Raw genomic sequence first — 17,305 nt, 5'->3', positions numbered from 1 at the left:
ATATTTCTCTTCATATTCTCTGTTGAGTATGTGGAGAACTGTTAAAATTGTTAACATTTCACAGCGTGACTTCTGTGGCTGTAAGGTGAATACTTACTATAAATCTAACAAATGTTTGACATCGAACTTGCACCTTCTCTATACTTTACATTCTCTGGCTTCTTAGCGGCACAACCTGCTTATAAATGAAACATTATTTGATACCAAAGTGGCTAGTGGCTTGTTTTGAAACTTTTTGCAAAATTTAAATTATTTAGAAGTCTGTTGAAATAAATTATTAATAGTGTTCTTAAAAAACAATGATCAGTTTTTCTGAGAATGTACACTCATTTTCAGTAAAATAAAACACTTCAAGGTATGCTGAACCACAAAGCTTCGCGAATTTGACTATGTGCTTCATGATCAAACAAACAATTTATTGTTTATTTAAATATAATTAGGACCCAAAATACAACTTTTAAATTCAAGTTATTTTGAAATATATAAATATAATTTGTTTGTTTTAGTTATTCTTTTTAATTACAAATTAAAGGTGTAGTTTAGTATTTCTTACACCGAGGCAATTGAATATTCAGCAGGGAATTTGAATGTGTGAGATCCGAGTGATCTGATTGTTGGCAACAAGCCTGCATTTGGTATGATATTCCACGACAGATATAGCGAAACATTTTTGTTGTTCCTACAAAGAAAAATAACAATATATAGGACCGAAGAAATTGTATATTACCACTTACATATAGTATTTGAGATATTTACAAAAAAAAGTTGAGAAATTCAACCATTAAAAGGGTGTTTCTTTGATTTATAATGAATTTTACCCACATATTTTTAACTTTTATATCCTCTAACCTGGGTTTTCATTTACTACTCCGTACCAGCAAAATTACCGCTCTCACTTTGTCGGGAGCCATAGCATTACTATGTAAAAGTATGTGCTCTGCTACACATGCTAAATATGAGAGAGCTGTAGGTCTACTCTACTATCGATCCCAATTTTTTGCTGGTAACGCTACGCCAAAGCAGAGCACAGCACTTCATTTTTGGCTATTGCTACAGCTATAGTTTTTTAACTAACAAAACTCGTATCAGAGCACAACATATACGTTTACATTGTTCTGCTATGTCTCTGCCCCGGCTCCCGGCACAATTCCTATTACTTTGGCGCCGCGATCTGAAGGTACCGCTGGAAAGAGGAAGTCCTCTTAATTAAAAAATTAGGGTACCGCAAACGCTTAGTTTACGAGATATTCGACTTAAAAGTTCAAAAATTACCAAAATTCGAACTTTTCAACATGCTATTTCACTACATAACACACTTTATGCACATTTTACTTTTCAAATTCATTTAAATAAGCTGTAAACATTTAAACAAATTCAACTCTTTACTCTTTTTGTAGATTTTATAAGTAAGAAATTTATATTTTTAAAATAGCGTTTTACACGCGTAGTGAGCATCATTTATGAGCTAACAATTTTGAGGAAATGGAACATTGCCATATGATTAAGCAAATATGAGCAATTCGCTAAAATTTCTCTTCACAGAAAGTAGTACTACTCAACACAGAAAGTAGTACTACGCAAAAGACCTTCAGTTACCCCGAGTATTGGATAGATCAGGGTTTTTTTTTTTGTTTTTAAGAGCAGAAAGGAGTAATATGCGAAAGTAATTCAGTCACGCGGATTATTGGATCGACCAGGGCTATTTCTTTTAAAGTGTAAAGTAATATTATCATAGAGTTTAAATTATTTGTGTGTATTAAATATAATTCACATATTATACATATACCTAAGTGTTCACAACTCAATTATAGCTTGCAAAATGTTGGCAAGTATTTTTTATTGTACTTAATATAGAAAAAAGGATCTCGTGAAAATACAAACAATGAAAAATCGTTGAAAATTCTACATATTTGGATTTTAAGATGTGGTAACGCTCATTTCCATTCATAATTGTAAATAATCTAATATTTTCACACTCATCGTTGATAAGTGATTTATTCGGAATCGCGCTCGGCTCCCGACAAAGTGAGGGCGGTAGCAATAGCAAAATGAAATGCTACGAGAGTAGCGTGGCTTTTCAAACACTGGTCAAAACTATTTATTTTTATTCTAAATTTCCCCCGAATTTACTTACTTTAAACCATTGCCGTCATCCCAGAAGTAATATTTTGTATTCATATTCTTAAAATCTAATGCAGAATTTTCTCCGCGTAATATTATTTTGTCCCACAACACAACTTGATTTAGCACACTGTCTGGAGTTTTATATTCAGCGGTCAGGTAAAGGAACAATTGTTTAACATTCCAATTGAAGAGGCTTGTCAAATTCGTCTCCAAATCGAAGGTAAGAAAACCCAAATCATGTTTCTCACGGGAGGCGCCATAGTCAGGAACGTTTTTCCTAAAATGTATGTACAAAGTGAAAATATATTAGTTTTCGGCGTAAATACACAAATCTACTTACACTAGCACCTTTACAGTGTTTACGTGTGCAGTTGTCCTACTGTCGAGAAAGACAGTCGAAAGAAAACAACAAAAAGTTAAGCAGGCGAGAACACTCAACGAATATGCCACAGTGGCATTTCCGCGCGTTAAAACGGTATGCATTTTGTTTTAATTTTATAAAATAACACAAATTTGTTAAGCTAACTACACGTATACCGATAAAACTTCTTGACACGTAGAAATGGTCGCCGTTTGTCAAATGCAAGTTAAATGTGGGTCAGAGATTGATAATGGAAACAATACAGTACAGAGTGATGCTCATTCAAACTTAAAAAGTCGAGATGACTCATTTTTCAGACTAACAGTCCGTTTCTGCGAAAACCTCACAACTTATTTGTGAGATTCTTCTTGCTCAAACCACTTTGCTGTGAACCAGGTCTTTTACAAAAACAAACAAGACAAGGCAAAGAGTCCGGCTTTATAATACCATCCCAGGATTTCGGGAATAATATGGATATGGTCGGATAGAGGAGGTTCTTCAGATCTAGAATATATATAGTTACAGCTGCTGATATTTGCGCTTAAAGTCGAAAATTAACACGATTTAAAGTAAATTTTTTTGCGATTTTAAATTAATATAACACTTATATTTTGCAGTTATCTATTCACTAGCACATTTATTCAACATTATATACTGTGCCCAAAAAATAAGGTGACATTGTGTTTATTTTGAAAATTCTTTATTTATTCTTCCAAATCAATTTCATCCCCTTCAAAGTAATCCCCACTAGATGTAGTACATTATGYCAACGGATTTTCCAATCTTCAAAACACTGGTTGTAGTGTCACTTTCCGGGATAGCCTTCAATCTTCGCTGCGGCTTGGATATCGTATAAAAACGGTGTCCCCAGAGCGGTCTTTTGAGTTTGGTGAACAGCCAGAAGTCGCACGGCGACAGATCAGGTGAATACAGTGGTTGCGGAACGATATGGGTTGAGTTTTGGGCGAAATGATCATAATGCAAATTCTTTGCTCAACAAATTTCGACATCGCAAAAAACGAAAAACTCACTTTTAGCAGCTCACAAAACGACACGTATCTCAGACACTAATGAATATTTTGACATGAAATTTGACATAAATGTCACTGACAGTCGACGCGCGCAGTTTAAATTCAAATGTCACCTTATTTTTTGGGCACAGGTATAGTGCAAAGGTATAGTGCAAAAATAATTTTAATTCAGTATTTAACTTATTGCACAAATCTATTAACTTAACAATAACGAAAGAGTTACAAGCTGTCAAATAACAGTATTACCATACTAATATATTTGAACAAACTAAACAAAATACAATATGAAAAAGATTAAAAAAAAAAAAGAATTTAACTCTTTGTTGGACCAACCAGGGTTGTTTTTTTTGAAACGCGGCCGAAGGCCTCCAAAGCTAAAAAGAGTTTTACGCGAAAAAAACTTGATACACCCCATTGGCGGCTAACAAAAAGATTCTTTGTGATAACCAAATGCAAAAATCTGTTTTTTTGTTATAATATACTTTCTTTATTTCTTCTACTGCATTTAGAAAAGATCTCTATAAGGGAATACTGATTATTTGACAGACCGCAACCCTTTAGCTGTTGTCAAATAAATAGATTTAAACAATAAGTTTAATATTCATATAAAACATTTTTTGCGCTATATAATGTAAAAAAATGTGTACAAACGATTTAATGAAGTATTAGTGAACATAAAAATTAAAAATGTAAGAGTAAAATTTAATTTATTTAAAAATAATAATAATAAAAGTTTCCTGTTGCTATAACTTTATATATTCTTCATCTGGGGAACTTCTTCTATCCTGTCTCTTATACACATCTAGATGTGTATAAGAGACAGATATTCATATAAAACATTTTTTGCGCTATATAATGTAAAAAAATGTGTACAAACGATTTAATGAAGTATTAGTGAACATAAAAATTAAAAATGTAAGAGTAAAATTTAATTTATTTAAAAATAATAATAATAAAAGTTTCCTGTTGCTATAACTTTATATATTCTTCATCTGGGGAACTTCTTCTATCTGACCCCCATTTTATTCCCGAAATCCAGGGACAGTTTACTTACGTTTTCTCAATAAAAATGATAATTTCTTCTCAGACATCACAAATTTATAATCTCACACGAAATCATCAGCTTACGGAAAACGTCACAAACAGCAAAACCCTGGAAATAGTGAGGGTGGTGATTTTTGAGAGAGCATCACAATGGGGCTCTAAATCTTTATAACCAAAATTAAAAGTTTAATAGCATATATACGTATATACCTTATAGATATATCAAAAAGTGTATTAGCGTGGGATTCTGTACTGTGATACACTCTTAAGTCTCTAAATTTGAGATTTTAAGTTAGAGACAATTTTTGAGACTTGAGACGATTTTGCCATTCTGTAAGTGACAGTCACAAAATCTATTACATTTCCTTATTCAGGATGTTTTTACACTTGAATGCAAATAAATATGTCGATAAAAAACATTTAATTTTCTATAACATAGTCAAAAAACATAATTACCAATAAAAATATAAATACATGTTCACTTTGTTTCATAATATTTACGAAATTTATTTAAAATTTAATTATTTTTAACCTTTTCGTGTTTGAGCTGCTTACAAAATATAAAAAAACAATAATCGATTATTATCTATGATGATCTCTATTCAGTATATTCAAAATGACAGACAAGCCGTGCGATTCTGTACTGTGATACAGTATCAAGTCTCTAAATTTGACAGAGAAAATTTTTGAGACTTGAGACGATTTTGCTATTCTATAAGTGATAGTCACAAACTCTATTACATTTCATTATTCAGAGATGTTTTTATACTTGAATGAAAATAAATATGTCGATAACAAATATTAAATTTTCTATAACATAGTCAAAAAACATAATTAGCAATAAAAAATAAAAATATATGTTGACTTTGTTTCATAATATTAACGAAATTTATGTAAAATTTATTTATTTTTAACCTTTTCGTGTTTGAGTTGATTACAAATTATAAAAAAAAACGACAATCGATTAATATCTATGGTGATCTCTATTCAGTATATTCAAAATGGCAGACAAGAGTTCTTTTTGGTTTTGTGACTTGCTAACTACCAGGTCTCAAATTTGAGGCAATATTTTAACAAAATGTCTCAAATAGAGACTAGAGACTGGTTACAGAATCCCGCTAAAGAGTTCGTTTTGGTTTTGTGTTTTATGAAACACGCTGTGTTTAAGAGTCATTTAATTAGGCAGCAAGTTCAATTAAAAACAAAATTTTTAAACGACGAGTCAAAAGATTGATTTTCTAATATTATCATTTAACCAATATTTTTAACGCATTAATTGAGAGTAAAAATGAAACCTGTGGTTATTTTGATATCGCGGGGCGAGCAAAAGCCGGACAAATTAGCTAGAAGTATTTAATATCAAAAATATTTGTGTATCCTGTTAATATCTAGGCTGATAATTTGTTCAATATAAACGTTTGTAATTATTTATGCAGATATTATTGTTAGCAACGGAAACTCTCTAAACAAACCTGTAACTATGTCGTTTGGATCATGTACATTTGCTACTTATTTATGTGATCTGAAGACAAAATATTACGAAAACACCATAGCTTTGTTACCTTATGAAGGAGATATCCGTGAACTACCTGAAGATCTTTTATGTGCCACAGAAATGTTGATAGTCTACTTTGATCCCGATGATGTAAATAGTTATATTTATTTATATATATATTAATCTACAAAGATGACAATTTTTACTCTGTTTAGAAAACTTTGAAATCTCATTTAAGTGAATATTGCAGTTTTTTAAATAACAATGACATTGAGTTGGGATTATTACTGACTAGCAAACTCTACGAAGATGTTAAACAAGGTCCGGCTTATAGTTCAGTTAAAGAAAGTTGTAAATTTCAATTTGATGTAATTGAGTTATCTAATAACGACGATAATAGTGAGACAACGGGATATAAGGAAGTTGTTGAAGTATTAAAGAATAATATTTGGTCAAACGTCATAGTACCAGGTGCGTTTTTTTTATCTCAAACAAATAATATGGTTATTGAATAAATATATGTATAAAGGTGCCAACATAGACGAACTTAATGATGATCTAGAAGAACAGTTGGAAGGCTTCGAAAATTTAATAACGAGCATACAAAATTTTAGGAGAATTTCGAGTGGAATGCAAAGAGACCAAAGGCTTAATGAGGCAGAAAAATTAGCTGATCTTTTTATAAAAATGATGAACGAAGATAAATAAAGTGATATATATCTATTGTATTTTGATTAAGTTAAATACATAAATATTTAGACTTTCATGTTCTATATTTTTGTTTATTTTTTTTATTATATTCAAATTTTGAAATACGTTTTTGACATTTGGTGCTTTATCTAAGCATTTTTATAAATATTTTATGTGCATATAGTTCTGTGCTGAAATCACGATTAGACCTTATCTATAAGGGAAATTTAGGTATCTATATACATGAATACATATATATAATTATATATTTAATCACTTTTTTATTGATAAATTTAAGCTGGTAAAAGATCAAAGTCATCGCTGACATGTACAATAGGTACATGATCTTTATCAACGGCAGTTTCACATTTATAATCCCATAATTTATGTTTTTTCAAAGCAATATCCCAATCCATCATCTGTACGGCATGCAGACTTTCCGCTTCGTTATGATGACGTAAAACCATGGCTTCCTGAAATCAATACAAACTTTGTGAGCGATCCATAATGTTGTTTTGTTATTGTTTTTACCTTGATTTTGTCCCACTTATCATCGACATCTTGCAGCCAACTTAGTAGTTGTCGACCATTGAACCGGTAACGTGCGTTTTTATCTTTTTCATCCTGTTCCGATGTTGGTATATTGTATACTTCTTCGTCTTTGAGTAGAGTACACACCGAATACGGCACTGGCTGACATGAAATATTGCGCGCTGCCTTCGAGTGAACACGTATCATTTCCTGTTCCACATTCAAACATAATTTCTCACGTTCCACAATGTGACGCTGTAGCAGAGCTTGGCGTTCATTTTCTTGCAAGCGATATATTTCTTGCATCTTTGGTGGAATATTAGACGGTGTTACGAATTCAATTTTCTTCTCATTACTTGCAAGCAGATAATTCTTCTTATTTAACAAATACTCATTATAACCCTGCGGCGGTCTTGGTTTGATCGGGTACATATTTTGCCATTTTTTCTCAATTTGCCGGCGTATTCTAAGATACATTTGGAAACAATTTGTAAATGGCATATCATGCGAATGTGTATCAGACATTGAAGCGTTAGCTTCTGTATTTGTATTTTGATTTCCATTGTTTTTATTATTGTGATTATCATCGTGTTTTGTACGTATTTTTCGCTTGCGTGGATGTAATTCTACACCGTGCGAATGTACGTCTTTCGATGACGATGTCGACGAGGTGGATGGGCTTGGTAAATTAACAATATTTTCATTTTCATATGTGTGATTATGTTGTAGAGGACTTGCGCCAACATTGGTAAATGTAAGTTTATTATCTGTAATACCCTCATTTGCGTTCGATGATGCTGGCGATGGTGAACTGCTTTGCATTTGAGGAGAGGAATTGTTAGAGCTACGTTCGGTACTAGTAATACCACTGCGATGAGAACTACGTAGCACACGATGTAAATTCTTCTCCTCGTTTAATAGCTTCAAATTTTTCTCATCTATAATATTGCATTGTAAGTTATTTATTTTTATGGGACTCTCATGAGGACTGCCGCATTGCGCTTCACGTTCGTTGGAATCATTCGTATTCGAGCTGACAACATATGGTAGCGCTGCATTACGAGATGTGTTGATTTTGCCTGTACGTGATACATTTCCATCGGTATCAATGGAGCAGTTCTGTTGTGGGATTACAATTTTTAGTGGCGGCACCTTTAACCCGCCACTGTATAAGGATTCGGACATTTTCAATTCTTCATCATCACCTTCTGTTTCAAATTGTTTACCGAAACCAGACTTTGCCAATTCAGTCTGATCTTTTTCTGTTGAGTTTGCATTTTTATTTGGGTTCGGCGAACCTTTAGAAGCCGATGTTTGCTTGATAACCTTTTCCGTACGCCCTGGAAGACGTGTAGTCGTTGTGGATTTTGCATCTTTTCCACCATCTATCTCTTTTCGTTTCTTTTTCTTGCCTTCATCACATTCCTCAAATTCATCCTCATCTATATCTGAGAAATGACGTTTACCCTGACTGGACGAAGGTGTATCTGCGCTGCCAACACCATCATGTTCAATTTTGTTTTCGGTATGACCCTCATCAGTGGTTAATTTGTCGCGGCTAGTCTCTGAATGATCATGCTTTTCTGTGGAGTTAACATCTTCAACATCATCACCTTTTTTATGCTCATTCTTTTTGATGTGCGTTCTAGAGGCCTCTGCAATTTTTTTTTTATTTAATCAAGTTTTCTACTGATTGAAAATAAAAACTTTTTATAATAAAAATATATAAATTACCTGTCGTCGAGTTCGCCGTCATCTGAATAAGCAGTGCCATTTGCTGTCTCTCAGACATCGGGGTATTCGGGCTGGGCCTTGATGTTGCGACTCCTGTATTATATCCCACTCCCCTCGGTCTTGGGGGTGGCATAATATCTTAGTAATATTGCGTACACAAAATATCAAAAGTTAAAATCCAAAAGAAATAAAATCCTAAAATATTTTCAAAAGAAAATAAATTCGAACTCTCACAACTATTTCTCATCAATTATTTCACTGACTAATGTACTTAAATCAGGAACGCTATGAATAACGGAACCACAGAGAGCACTTATCTTTATTATAGCGGGAATCTGTAATCAGTCTCTAGTCTCTATTTGAGACATTTTGTGGTAAAATCTCAATTTGTGACTAGTTACTATTCACTAAATAGTCTCTAGCTTTACCGTGCGATTCTGTACTGTGATACAGTATCAAGTCTCTAAATTTGACARAGACAATTTTTGAGACTTGAGACGATTTTGCTATTCTGTAAGTGATAGTCACAAACTCTATTACAGTTCATTATTCAGAGATCTTTTTATACTTGAATGGAAATAAATATGTCGATAACAAATATTAAATTTTCTATAACATAGTCAAAAAACATAATTATCAGTAAAAACATAAATATATGTTCACTTTGTTTCATAATATTAACGAAATTTATGTAAAATTTATTTATTTTTAACCTTTTCGTGTTTCAGTTGCTTACAAAATATGCAATCAATTAATATCTATGATGATCTCTATTCAGTATATTCAAAATGGCAGTCACGAGTTCTTTTTGGTTTTGTGACTTGCTAACTACCAGATTTCAAATTTGAGGCAATATTTTGAGACCGCGAATGTTACATGATCAAGAAATTGAATCGATTGGAACGCCGTCTTCATATAAATTTTTCCATTCTCGTGGGGAGCACTTAGAAAAGCTTACAAGATAGTTTGCCAGTCAATGCACACCAAACAATTATATTATATTCATATATTTGACACCAAAATGTAAGTTATTATGTTGTATGTTAAATAAAAATATGCATAACATAACAAAAATAATATAGTAATAATAAAAAAATGGTTTTGTATGATGAAAAACAATAAAAGAGAAATATGAACAATAATGATTAATAGAAGTTTTCATGTTTGCATTCAGCATTAACGGGCAATTACGACAGGCGATATATGTAATCTATTTCAGTGCCTACCCAAAATTACTAAACAATAGTTTTGTAAAGATGTTCCTATTCCAAAGGTTAAATAGGAGTTGATAAAACTGACTGGTTTAAAATTAAGTATATTTTATTTAAAAAATGGCTAAGAAATTAATATACATTAAAGGGAACATTTGCTTTTACTACTGTACGTGCATCACCTTGTCGCGTACTAAACATTTTTTGTGGTTCGCAAGTTTTCTGTTTTGTTCCATCAGGACTATTGTGTATCACCTGGTGTGCTCTACTGAATATTTATCGCTTTTTTCAAACAAAACTTGTAGCATCAAATAGTTATAAAGTTTGTATTTATTGCATTGATTTCTCGTTAAAAATAATGATAAATTAATCAATTCTGTTATATAACGCTGTTGTATACGATATATTAACGAAGTACGTGTTTTATAGAAGTGTTAAAAATATGTTATTGATTTTTCAATAGTTTGTGTAAACTTTATTGTGTCTTTAAAATGCACAATGTTACCGCAGAAAAAATATACAAACAACACCAAGGCATGTAAGACGAACTTATAGCGTTAATTAAGTAATTGGTAAGTGAGTCCGAAATTGCAATAGAGGCGAAGTAAGCAAAGCAAAAAAAAAAAAAAGATATTTGCACGCAAAATTACTATTCTTTTATACGAATAATACAAAAAGGAGGCTGCGTTGTGCGCTAGGCGCCACCATAGTAGCAGCGCGGCACATATGTATATATACTAGATAAGTGACACAATACAAGAAATGTTTGCATACCACATCTATTTGTATACGTGGAATCGTGTGCGCTAATGACAATAATTCTTCAATATTTAATGTTTATGTGTGTCCATAACTGATAAAATCAGTTGATCGCGCTAGTTTTATAACTTTTACAAATAGGGCGTTGCTTTGGATTCCAAAAAATATACATATCCAGTTCGCAGTATACTAATAAAATATATACTTTGCTTTTATTAAATTATTAGGGAAGGATTGGTTTTACATCATAACTATCCATTTAGGAATATAAAACATATCTTTACATACTTACGTATGTATATGAAGAAGCTATGAAATATATTCACACCGGTTTCGTAAACTGTAAAATATCAATATGTCATACGTAAGTTAAGTGATATTATTGTATGGTAGGGAAAGAGGGATTAGTACTGTTAACATGTCAAACAGTTTCATTTGCATTCACTTACGCAATACTAGCAGTAATAGAAAGAAAACTGACACAAATTGCTAAGTTAGAAGTGGTTTTATTGGAAAAGTTTGTAAATTAAAAAAAAAAAAAAAAAAAAATTCTTGAAAAAAAACACACAAAAATAAATGGCTGGGATTTAGAATAGCAAAACGCCTTCCCCGAGTTTGGGGTTAAAATGGGTATGTACAGATAGGGGAGGTTCTCCGGATTAAGGAAAAAGGGTCACACACTTATGGTTTTTAATATACTTGCATTTAAAGATCAAAAATTTAACTATTTAAAGGGGGTATATATTTGATTTAGCATAAATTTTACACATGCATAATTTTTGTAATCACCAACATTTCACTAATTTTGTACACATTTGTTTTGTATTAAATGGGGCAAAACTAACTTTAATTCCATATTTAACTTTCGTTTTATTTATTCCGTACTTGGGGTATTATTAGTTATTTTTTTATTTTTATTATTATTAGTTATTTTTCTTTTGATTCCGTTGTTTTCTTGAGTGAAGAAAAATAATTGAAAAAAGTTAAATATTGAATTAAAGCTATTTTTGCAATATCAAATATAAAATGAATGGGGATTCAAGAATTAGTGACGTGTTGGTGGATATAAAAGTTAAAAATATAAGTTTACAATTTATTATACATCTGAGAAATATGTACTTTAAATAGTTGAAGTTTTGAACTATAAATACAAACTTCTCAAAAACCTTAAGTCAGTGGCACCAATATTTACATATTCTTGGCACTGTTACGATTCTTTTGGCGCGGCGATCTGAGGGCGGATAGAGAAGGTAATCAGGAATAAAAAATGTAGGCACATGTACCCGTATAAGACTTATAGCTTTTGAGATAATTGTATTTAAAGTCCAAATAGGGAATATTTTGATCGACTTTTTCCGTCGTTTTTAGTAGTAATTTGTTTCAAAACAAAACCTTTCATGCTATTTCATCACTCGTAACTGTAAAACCTTAATTAATTTGCCATAGTCGTCTTCAAAAAAGGGTCTGTAATCCTGTTTTCGCTTGAAATTTCCAATTGGCGCGACCTTGCAAAAAGAAAAAACGACTGGCGCGACGTGGTAGAGGAGGCTTAGCTTTCATTCTGCACAACACCGTGCAATATCGTCTCATCGATGGCGACATCGACTGCCCTAGAATGTCAGGGTATAGTTATTCGTACAGACGATGTCGGGGTCGAAATATTCAATATATACATCCTCCCAGTTACATGTTGCCCTACAGGATATCACCCGAATATAAGTGCGCTACTTCGTGGGGAAAAGCGTTTGGTACTAGGTGACTTTATTCAGCACCATGATCTTTGCTATCCCTGCCTATCAATCGATCGTAGGAGGATCACGGCTAGACAAATCGCGGAACTCCGCCCAAATTTCCCAGCTGAAGCAGCTAATGAGCGCAAAATCTTACTACTCACCAAATGGTAAAATGGTAAAAGAGCATAAGCGGACAAAATGGCTATGTAGAGTCCTTGAAGTTCTGTAACCTCTCCACCGGCGTGAGTAAGCTTTGGACTACTGTCAAGGCATTGTCTAAACCGAAGAGACAAGATGACCGAGTTGGAGTTCAATTCAATGGCCATGCCTCTTCTGACCCGAAGCGCGAACTATTTTACGCGGGAATTTACATCGCACCCTTCTGTAGACAAAACCAAACGATGTGTTACTCGACGGTTGGAAAAATGCCAAAGGACTGCGCACCACTTACTTTCACCGATGAGGAGGTGCCGAGTGTCATCAACAAGGGAAAATCGTAAAAAAATTGGCCCTAAAGGAATTAAAATGCTGATGTTAAAGTATCTAGGCTTGACGGGAGTAAGCTTCCTTATCAAGAAACTCAACCTGTCGCTGACCACTCTTCAAATACCCGATGTGTGGAAAGTCGGAAGAGTGGTCCCACTACTGAAACCTGGGAAACACCAACAAAGGAGAGTCGATTCGGTATGTGTTTAAAAGTAACCCGAACAAGGACTGTTTTCAAATAAGAATTATGCCGCTACAACAACGTTGTCGCCAGAGCCCAAAGGATTTCGACGCGAAAGAACATGTTGAAAGTAGGACTTTTTAAAAAGTTTTTGTAAAAATTTTTTTTAATTTGAATTTTTGTGTTTTTATAAATAAAACAAAAAAAATACTTTTTGATAAAATTGATTTTTCCCTCAAGGAATTCTCATATTTACATAAAAATAAGGCGGTTTAAAATAGTACTAATTATTAATTTTTTGCAATGGTTTTTTGTCGATTTTTTCAAATTTCTAGACTAATATATAAGTATATTACATCAGGACGACGAGAAAAATTTAAATCCGGTTGTCTGTCTGTCCGTCCGTCTGTGCAAGTGCAAGCTGTAATTTGAGTGAAAATTGAGATATCTCGATTAAACTTGGTATATGGGTTCCTTGGAACCTGCTTTAGAAGCTTCAAAAAATTAATTTTTTTTTTGCTTAAATCTCTTTAAAAATTATCTAAGAATATTTCCCCAAAGTTGTAGATGGAAATTCGAAATATTGTCGAAGCTAGATGGGAAATAGTGGTCGAGCACCTAATAGGTAAATTAGCACTTGGGCTGAGCTCAAAGTTTGACGTGCGCTTGCTCGGATTTTAATTTTTACGATTTTTCTTAATTGGTTAAAAACTAAACGTCACATTGAATTGGTTCAAAGTTTATTAACTTTGGTATTAAATTATCTTCCATTTAAAAAAAAAACAAAAAAAAAAAAATGAGAAAAGTCATGTTGAACATATTTTTAAACAACATAAAGTAAAAATTTTTTGGTCAAACCCCACTTTTTCCAATTTTCAAAAATAGCAATTTACACTATTTTTGGAAATTTCTTAGTTTAACCAGAAGATAAATTATTATTAAATATGAATCTCTTTGAATTTTTTGTTTCAGATAGAAATTGGGATCCTACCCGCCGTCCGACAAATGGACATGCGAGATGCATGATGAAATTTGGCTATAATAAACTATTTCTTTCCCTCTCAAAAAAAAAAAATCCTAAAAAATTGATGTTTTAAAGATTCTAAAGCAGGCTCCCTTTTAAGCTAGAACAACCAAATTTGCTGAGTACAAATCTGATAAGATCTTCTACGGACAGTGTGAAAATTGATAAAATCGGAGGATAAACCCAGAAAGCGAAACGCCGCTCTCTCCATGTATTGTTAAAAACTACTAAAAGCGCGATAAATCAATGACTAAATACGCCAGAGACATTAAATTTTACAAACTAGTTGGTATGAGAGAGCTTTATTGGAACCGGTGTGAAAATTGTCACCGCCCACTTTCTGGTGAAATCCCATACCTCGGGACCCGACTAACCGATTTCGACAAAATTTAGTACGTGGCACTCTTCTTACATTCAATCGGACAACAACCACGCCTACTTCCCATATAGCACAATTTTGAATTCCACTTAATTCACAAATCAACAATAATCGTTCTCTTATAATGATATATCTGTATGTCAATAATGGTTTGAATCGGACCAATACTTCCCTTAGCTCCCATATACTTAATATAATATAAAGATTTTCGGATTTCAGGGTGACTTTGTACCGCATATATCAGCCAATATGTAAGTTATTCCAATTAAAATAAGAGAGCGTGTTTTATTCACAACAGAGTATCTAAAATAGATAAATTTGAGCGAAAACTTGGCCTAGTCCCCATATAAATAATATCAGGATTTTCGAACGTTCGGCTTACTTTACTCTGTATCATTGGTTTTACAGGTTAAAGTATTTACCTGGTAGACCACTGTCAAATACTCCTCCCCTTACAAAATTAGTGGGCTATGATCCCTAAGCCTAAAAACCCTTACTCATTCGAAGTTTTTTTTGGAAGAAAAAAGCCCTAAGTCATTTAAAGTTGAATTTATACAATCAAAGCCACAACAGAAATTGCACTACATTTTGTATCTATTCTTATTGTTTTGCTTTTGTATTTACTTTAAAAGAAAACGGGATTTCCCCGAGTTTGTCTAGCACAAGCATATTTTCTGTGCTACGTTGCGTTCGTCGGTACGTTTTTGTTTTTTGTGTCAGTTCAATTAACGTTTTTGTGTTGGAAACAGTTTTTTGATTTGACATGAATTGTGCATAAGAAAATTCTGATTCAGATGGTGTTCCAAAAAGGAAAAATCCTGCTAACAAATCCGAATGGAAACAAAATGTAAATAAAAGAATAAGAATGGAAGGCGTGAAATATTTGCGTATATCAAAAAAAGAACTTTGTGAAAAACCTTCTAGGCAATTAGGAAAGCCATGTTCATCACGATTTTGTGTAAAAAGTGCGGTGAGAAAGTGTTCGACGTTTAATGAGTCCACGCGAAAAGAAATTTTTAGTTTGTTTTGGGAAATGTCCTGGGAGCAAAAGAGGCAGTATGTTGCAGGTCATACAAGCTTTTCTGAAACAAAAAGGAAAACCTCTGAAAATTCGAGACGGAATCAGTCCATATCATTTCTCTTGAGTCATAATTCAAAGCGATTACAAGTGTGCCGTGAATTGCTTTCTTCAACACTAGGAGTAAAGGAAAAGATGGTTCGAAATTGGGTTAGCAGCGTCGGTAAACACGGTACTCAATGCAGTCCCGATAAAGCTTTAATTTTGCGCAAAAATGCTAAGCGATCATCAGTTATAGGTCAGCGCAACAAAAACCGACGTGACTTTCTAAAAAAATGGCTAGAGGAGTTGCCAAAAATGGAGTCACATTATTGTCGAAAAGATAGCAAAAAGTTTTACTTCGAATCGGTTTTTTCCTCATATCAGGAGATTTACAAGCTTTATGTCAACGAGTGTGAATCCGAAAAAGAAAATGGATGGATGGAAAATTGTCGTACCCAATATTTACGCAATTAATAAAGGAATTAAATTATTCTAATTTTAAGCCAAGAAAAGATCAGTGCAATTTATGTGTATCACATAAAGCTAATAATGTTTCCGATGAGCTATACGAAAAACATAGAGAGAAATCGGAAATCAGAAATCAAAACGATATCAAAAATGCTGAATCCGGACTATGTGCGGTATTCTGTATGGATGTGCAGGCAGTTAAATTAGTGCCTCAACTAAACGCGAGTGCTGCATATTATAAAATGAAGCTTCAACTACATAACTTTACTGTCTATAATATTGTAACGCATGAATCAGATAATTATGTGTGGGACGAAACAGATGGAAATTTAGTCTCTTCCGTTTTTGCTACATGTATTATTAAGCACTTATGCGCAAATGGAATGTGATGCATCGCATTCCCTTATAGAGAGAAAAATAAATAAAAAACAAATAAACTTGCCGTCTCAATTTGTTCAACTCATTAAGGAATCTAGAAAAGTTCCAGCACCTCTACAAGCGCACCATTTGCGTTATGATTATTTTTTAAATTTCGAAAATATTTCAAAGATATACACATCAATACGACCAGGTGAATATTGCACACTGAAAAAACTCTTTACATGTATATACGTAAGCTTTTCTTAAATTACAGGCATTGGCATTGGAGATCAGACAGTAAGCATGCTTCGAGCCTTGGCGTATGACTCGTCAGGATCAAATTATTTTAAAACAAATGTAACAGATGAATATCAATTACTCCCACAGAGATCGAGGTTTCCGATTGAAAATGTGTCCCCCGATTGTCTTTATAAAGAGAAAATAGCCATATCTAAAAAAAAGTGGGACCATTTACAAGATTTAAAAAAATTTCTTCCAGCAGATTGCCACAATTTTTATGTTAATTTACCTTATAAAACCTAATCTGTTTTCAATATAATAACATCTGCCTTGAAATATATATTTTAGTTTTAATTATTTATTTATTTTACTTCAAACATGAATTATTATATAA

General features: G+C 32.8%; 5 protein-coding genes across 6 annotated transcripts in view; 3 read left to right on the top strand and 2 right to left on the bottom strand.

Moving 5' to 3' along the window:
* Window positions 1-356: 356 nt before the first annotated feature.
* On the bottom strand, window positions 357-2,714 carry LOC108970291 (signal peptidase complex subunit 3). Its single transcript, XM_018935594.1, has 3 exons — window positions 2,465-2,714; window positions 2,135-2,401; window positions 357-679 (listed from the first exon to the last, which is right to left on the bottom strand). The coding sequence occupies exons 1-3, from the start codon at window positions 2,605-2,607 to the stop codon at window positions 550-552; spliced, it is 540 nt and encodes a 179-aa protein (XP_018791139.1). The 5' UTR covers window positions 2,608-2,714; the 3' UTR covers window positions 357-549.
* A 3,001-nt stretch (window positions 2,715-5,715) lies between these two features.
* On the top strand, window positions 5,716-6,830 carry LOC108970305. Its single transcript, XM_018935619.1, has 4 exons — window positions 5,716-5,909; window positions 5,997-6,205; window positions 6,271-6,526; window positions 6,585-6,830. Exons 1-4 carry the CDS (start codon window positions 5,849-5,851, stop codon window positions 6,761-6,763), a joined length of 705 nt encoding a protein of 234 aa, XP_018791164.1. The 5' UTR covers window positions 5,716-5,848; the 3' UTR covers window positions 6,764-6,830.
* Window positions 6,831-6,866: 36 nt separating this feature from the next.
* Window positions 6,867-9,143, bottom strand: LOC108970304 (ankyrin repeat domain-containing protein 12). The gene is made up of 3 exons (XM_018935618.1): window positions 9,011-9,143; window positions 7,277-8,931; window positions 6,867-7,218 (listed from the first exon to the last, which is right to left on the bottom strand). Exons 1-3 carry the CDS (start codon window positions 9,141-9,143, stop codon window positions 7,039-7,041), a joined length of 1,968 nt encoding a protein of 655 aa, XP_018791163.1. The 3' UTR covers window positions 6,867-7,038.
* A 1,568-nt stretch (window positions 9,144-10,711) lies between these two features.
* LOC108970295 (neurocalcin homolog) overlaps window positions 10,712-17,305 on the top strand; it is a 68,732-nt gene continuing 62,138 nt past the window's right edge. Inside the window, exon 1 of the mRNA XM_018935600.1 lies at window positions 10,712-10,793. The gene's annotated coding sequence lies outside the window, so the exon portion shown is untranslated. The remainder of the gene's footprint in view (window positions 10,794-17,305) is intronic.
* The window catches only part of LOC108970296 (neuronal calcium sensor 2), a 64,159-nt gene continuing 57,568 nt past the window's right edge, over window positions 10,715-17,305 (top strand). The window contains exon 1 of one of the 2 annotated variants that reach the window (XM_018935602.1): window positions 10,715-10,793. The gene's annotated coding sequence lies outside the window, so the exon portion shown is untranslated. Of the gene's footprint in view, window positions 10,794-11,433; window positions 11,611-17,305 lie in introns of those variants that run through there. The other variant, XM_018935603.1, reaches the window with a different exon arrangement.

Source organism: Bactrocera latifrons, unplaced genomic scaffold, assembly GCF_001853355.1.
Source record: "Bactrocera latifrons isolate USDA-ARS-PBARC rearing strain unplaced genomic scaffold, ASM185335v1 scaffold_296, whole genome shotgun sequence".
NCBI classification, from domain to species: domain Eukaryota; kingdom Metazoa; phylum Arthropoda; class Insecta; order Diptera; family Tephritidae; genus Bactrocera; species Bactrocera latifrons.
Note: the sequence above shows the minus strand (reverse complement) of the source record. Positions and strands in the feature narration are given on the sequence as shown.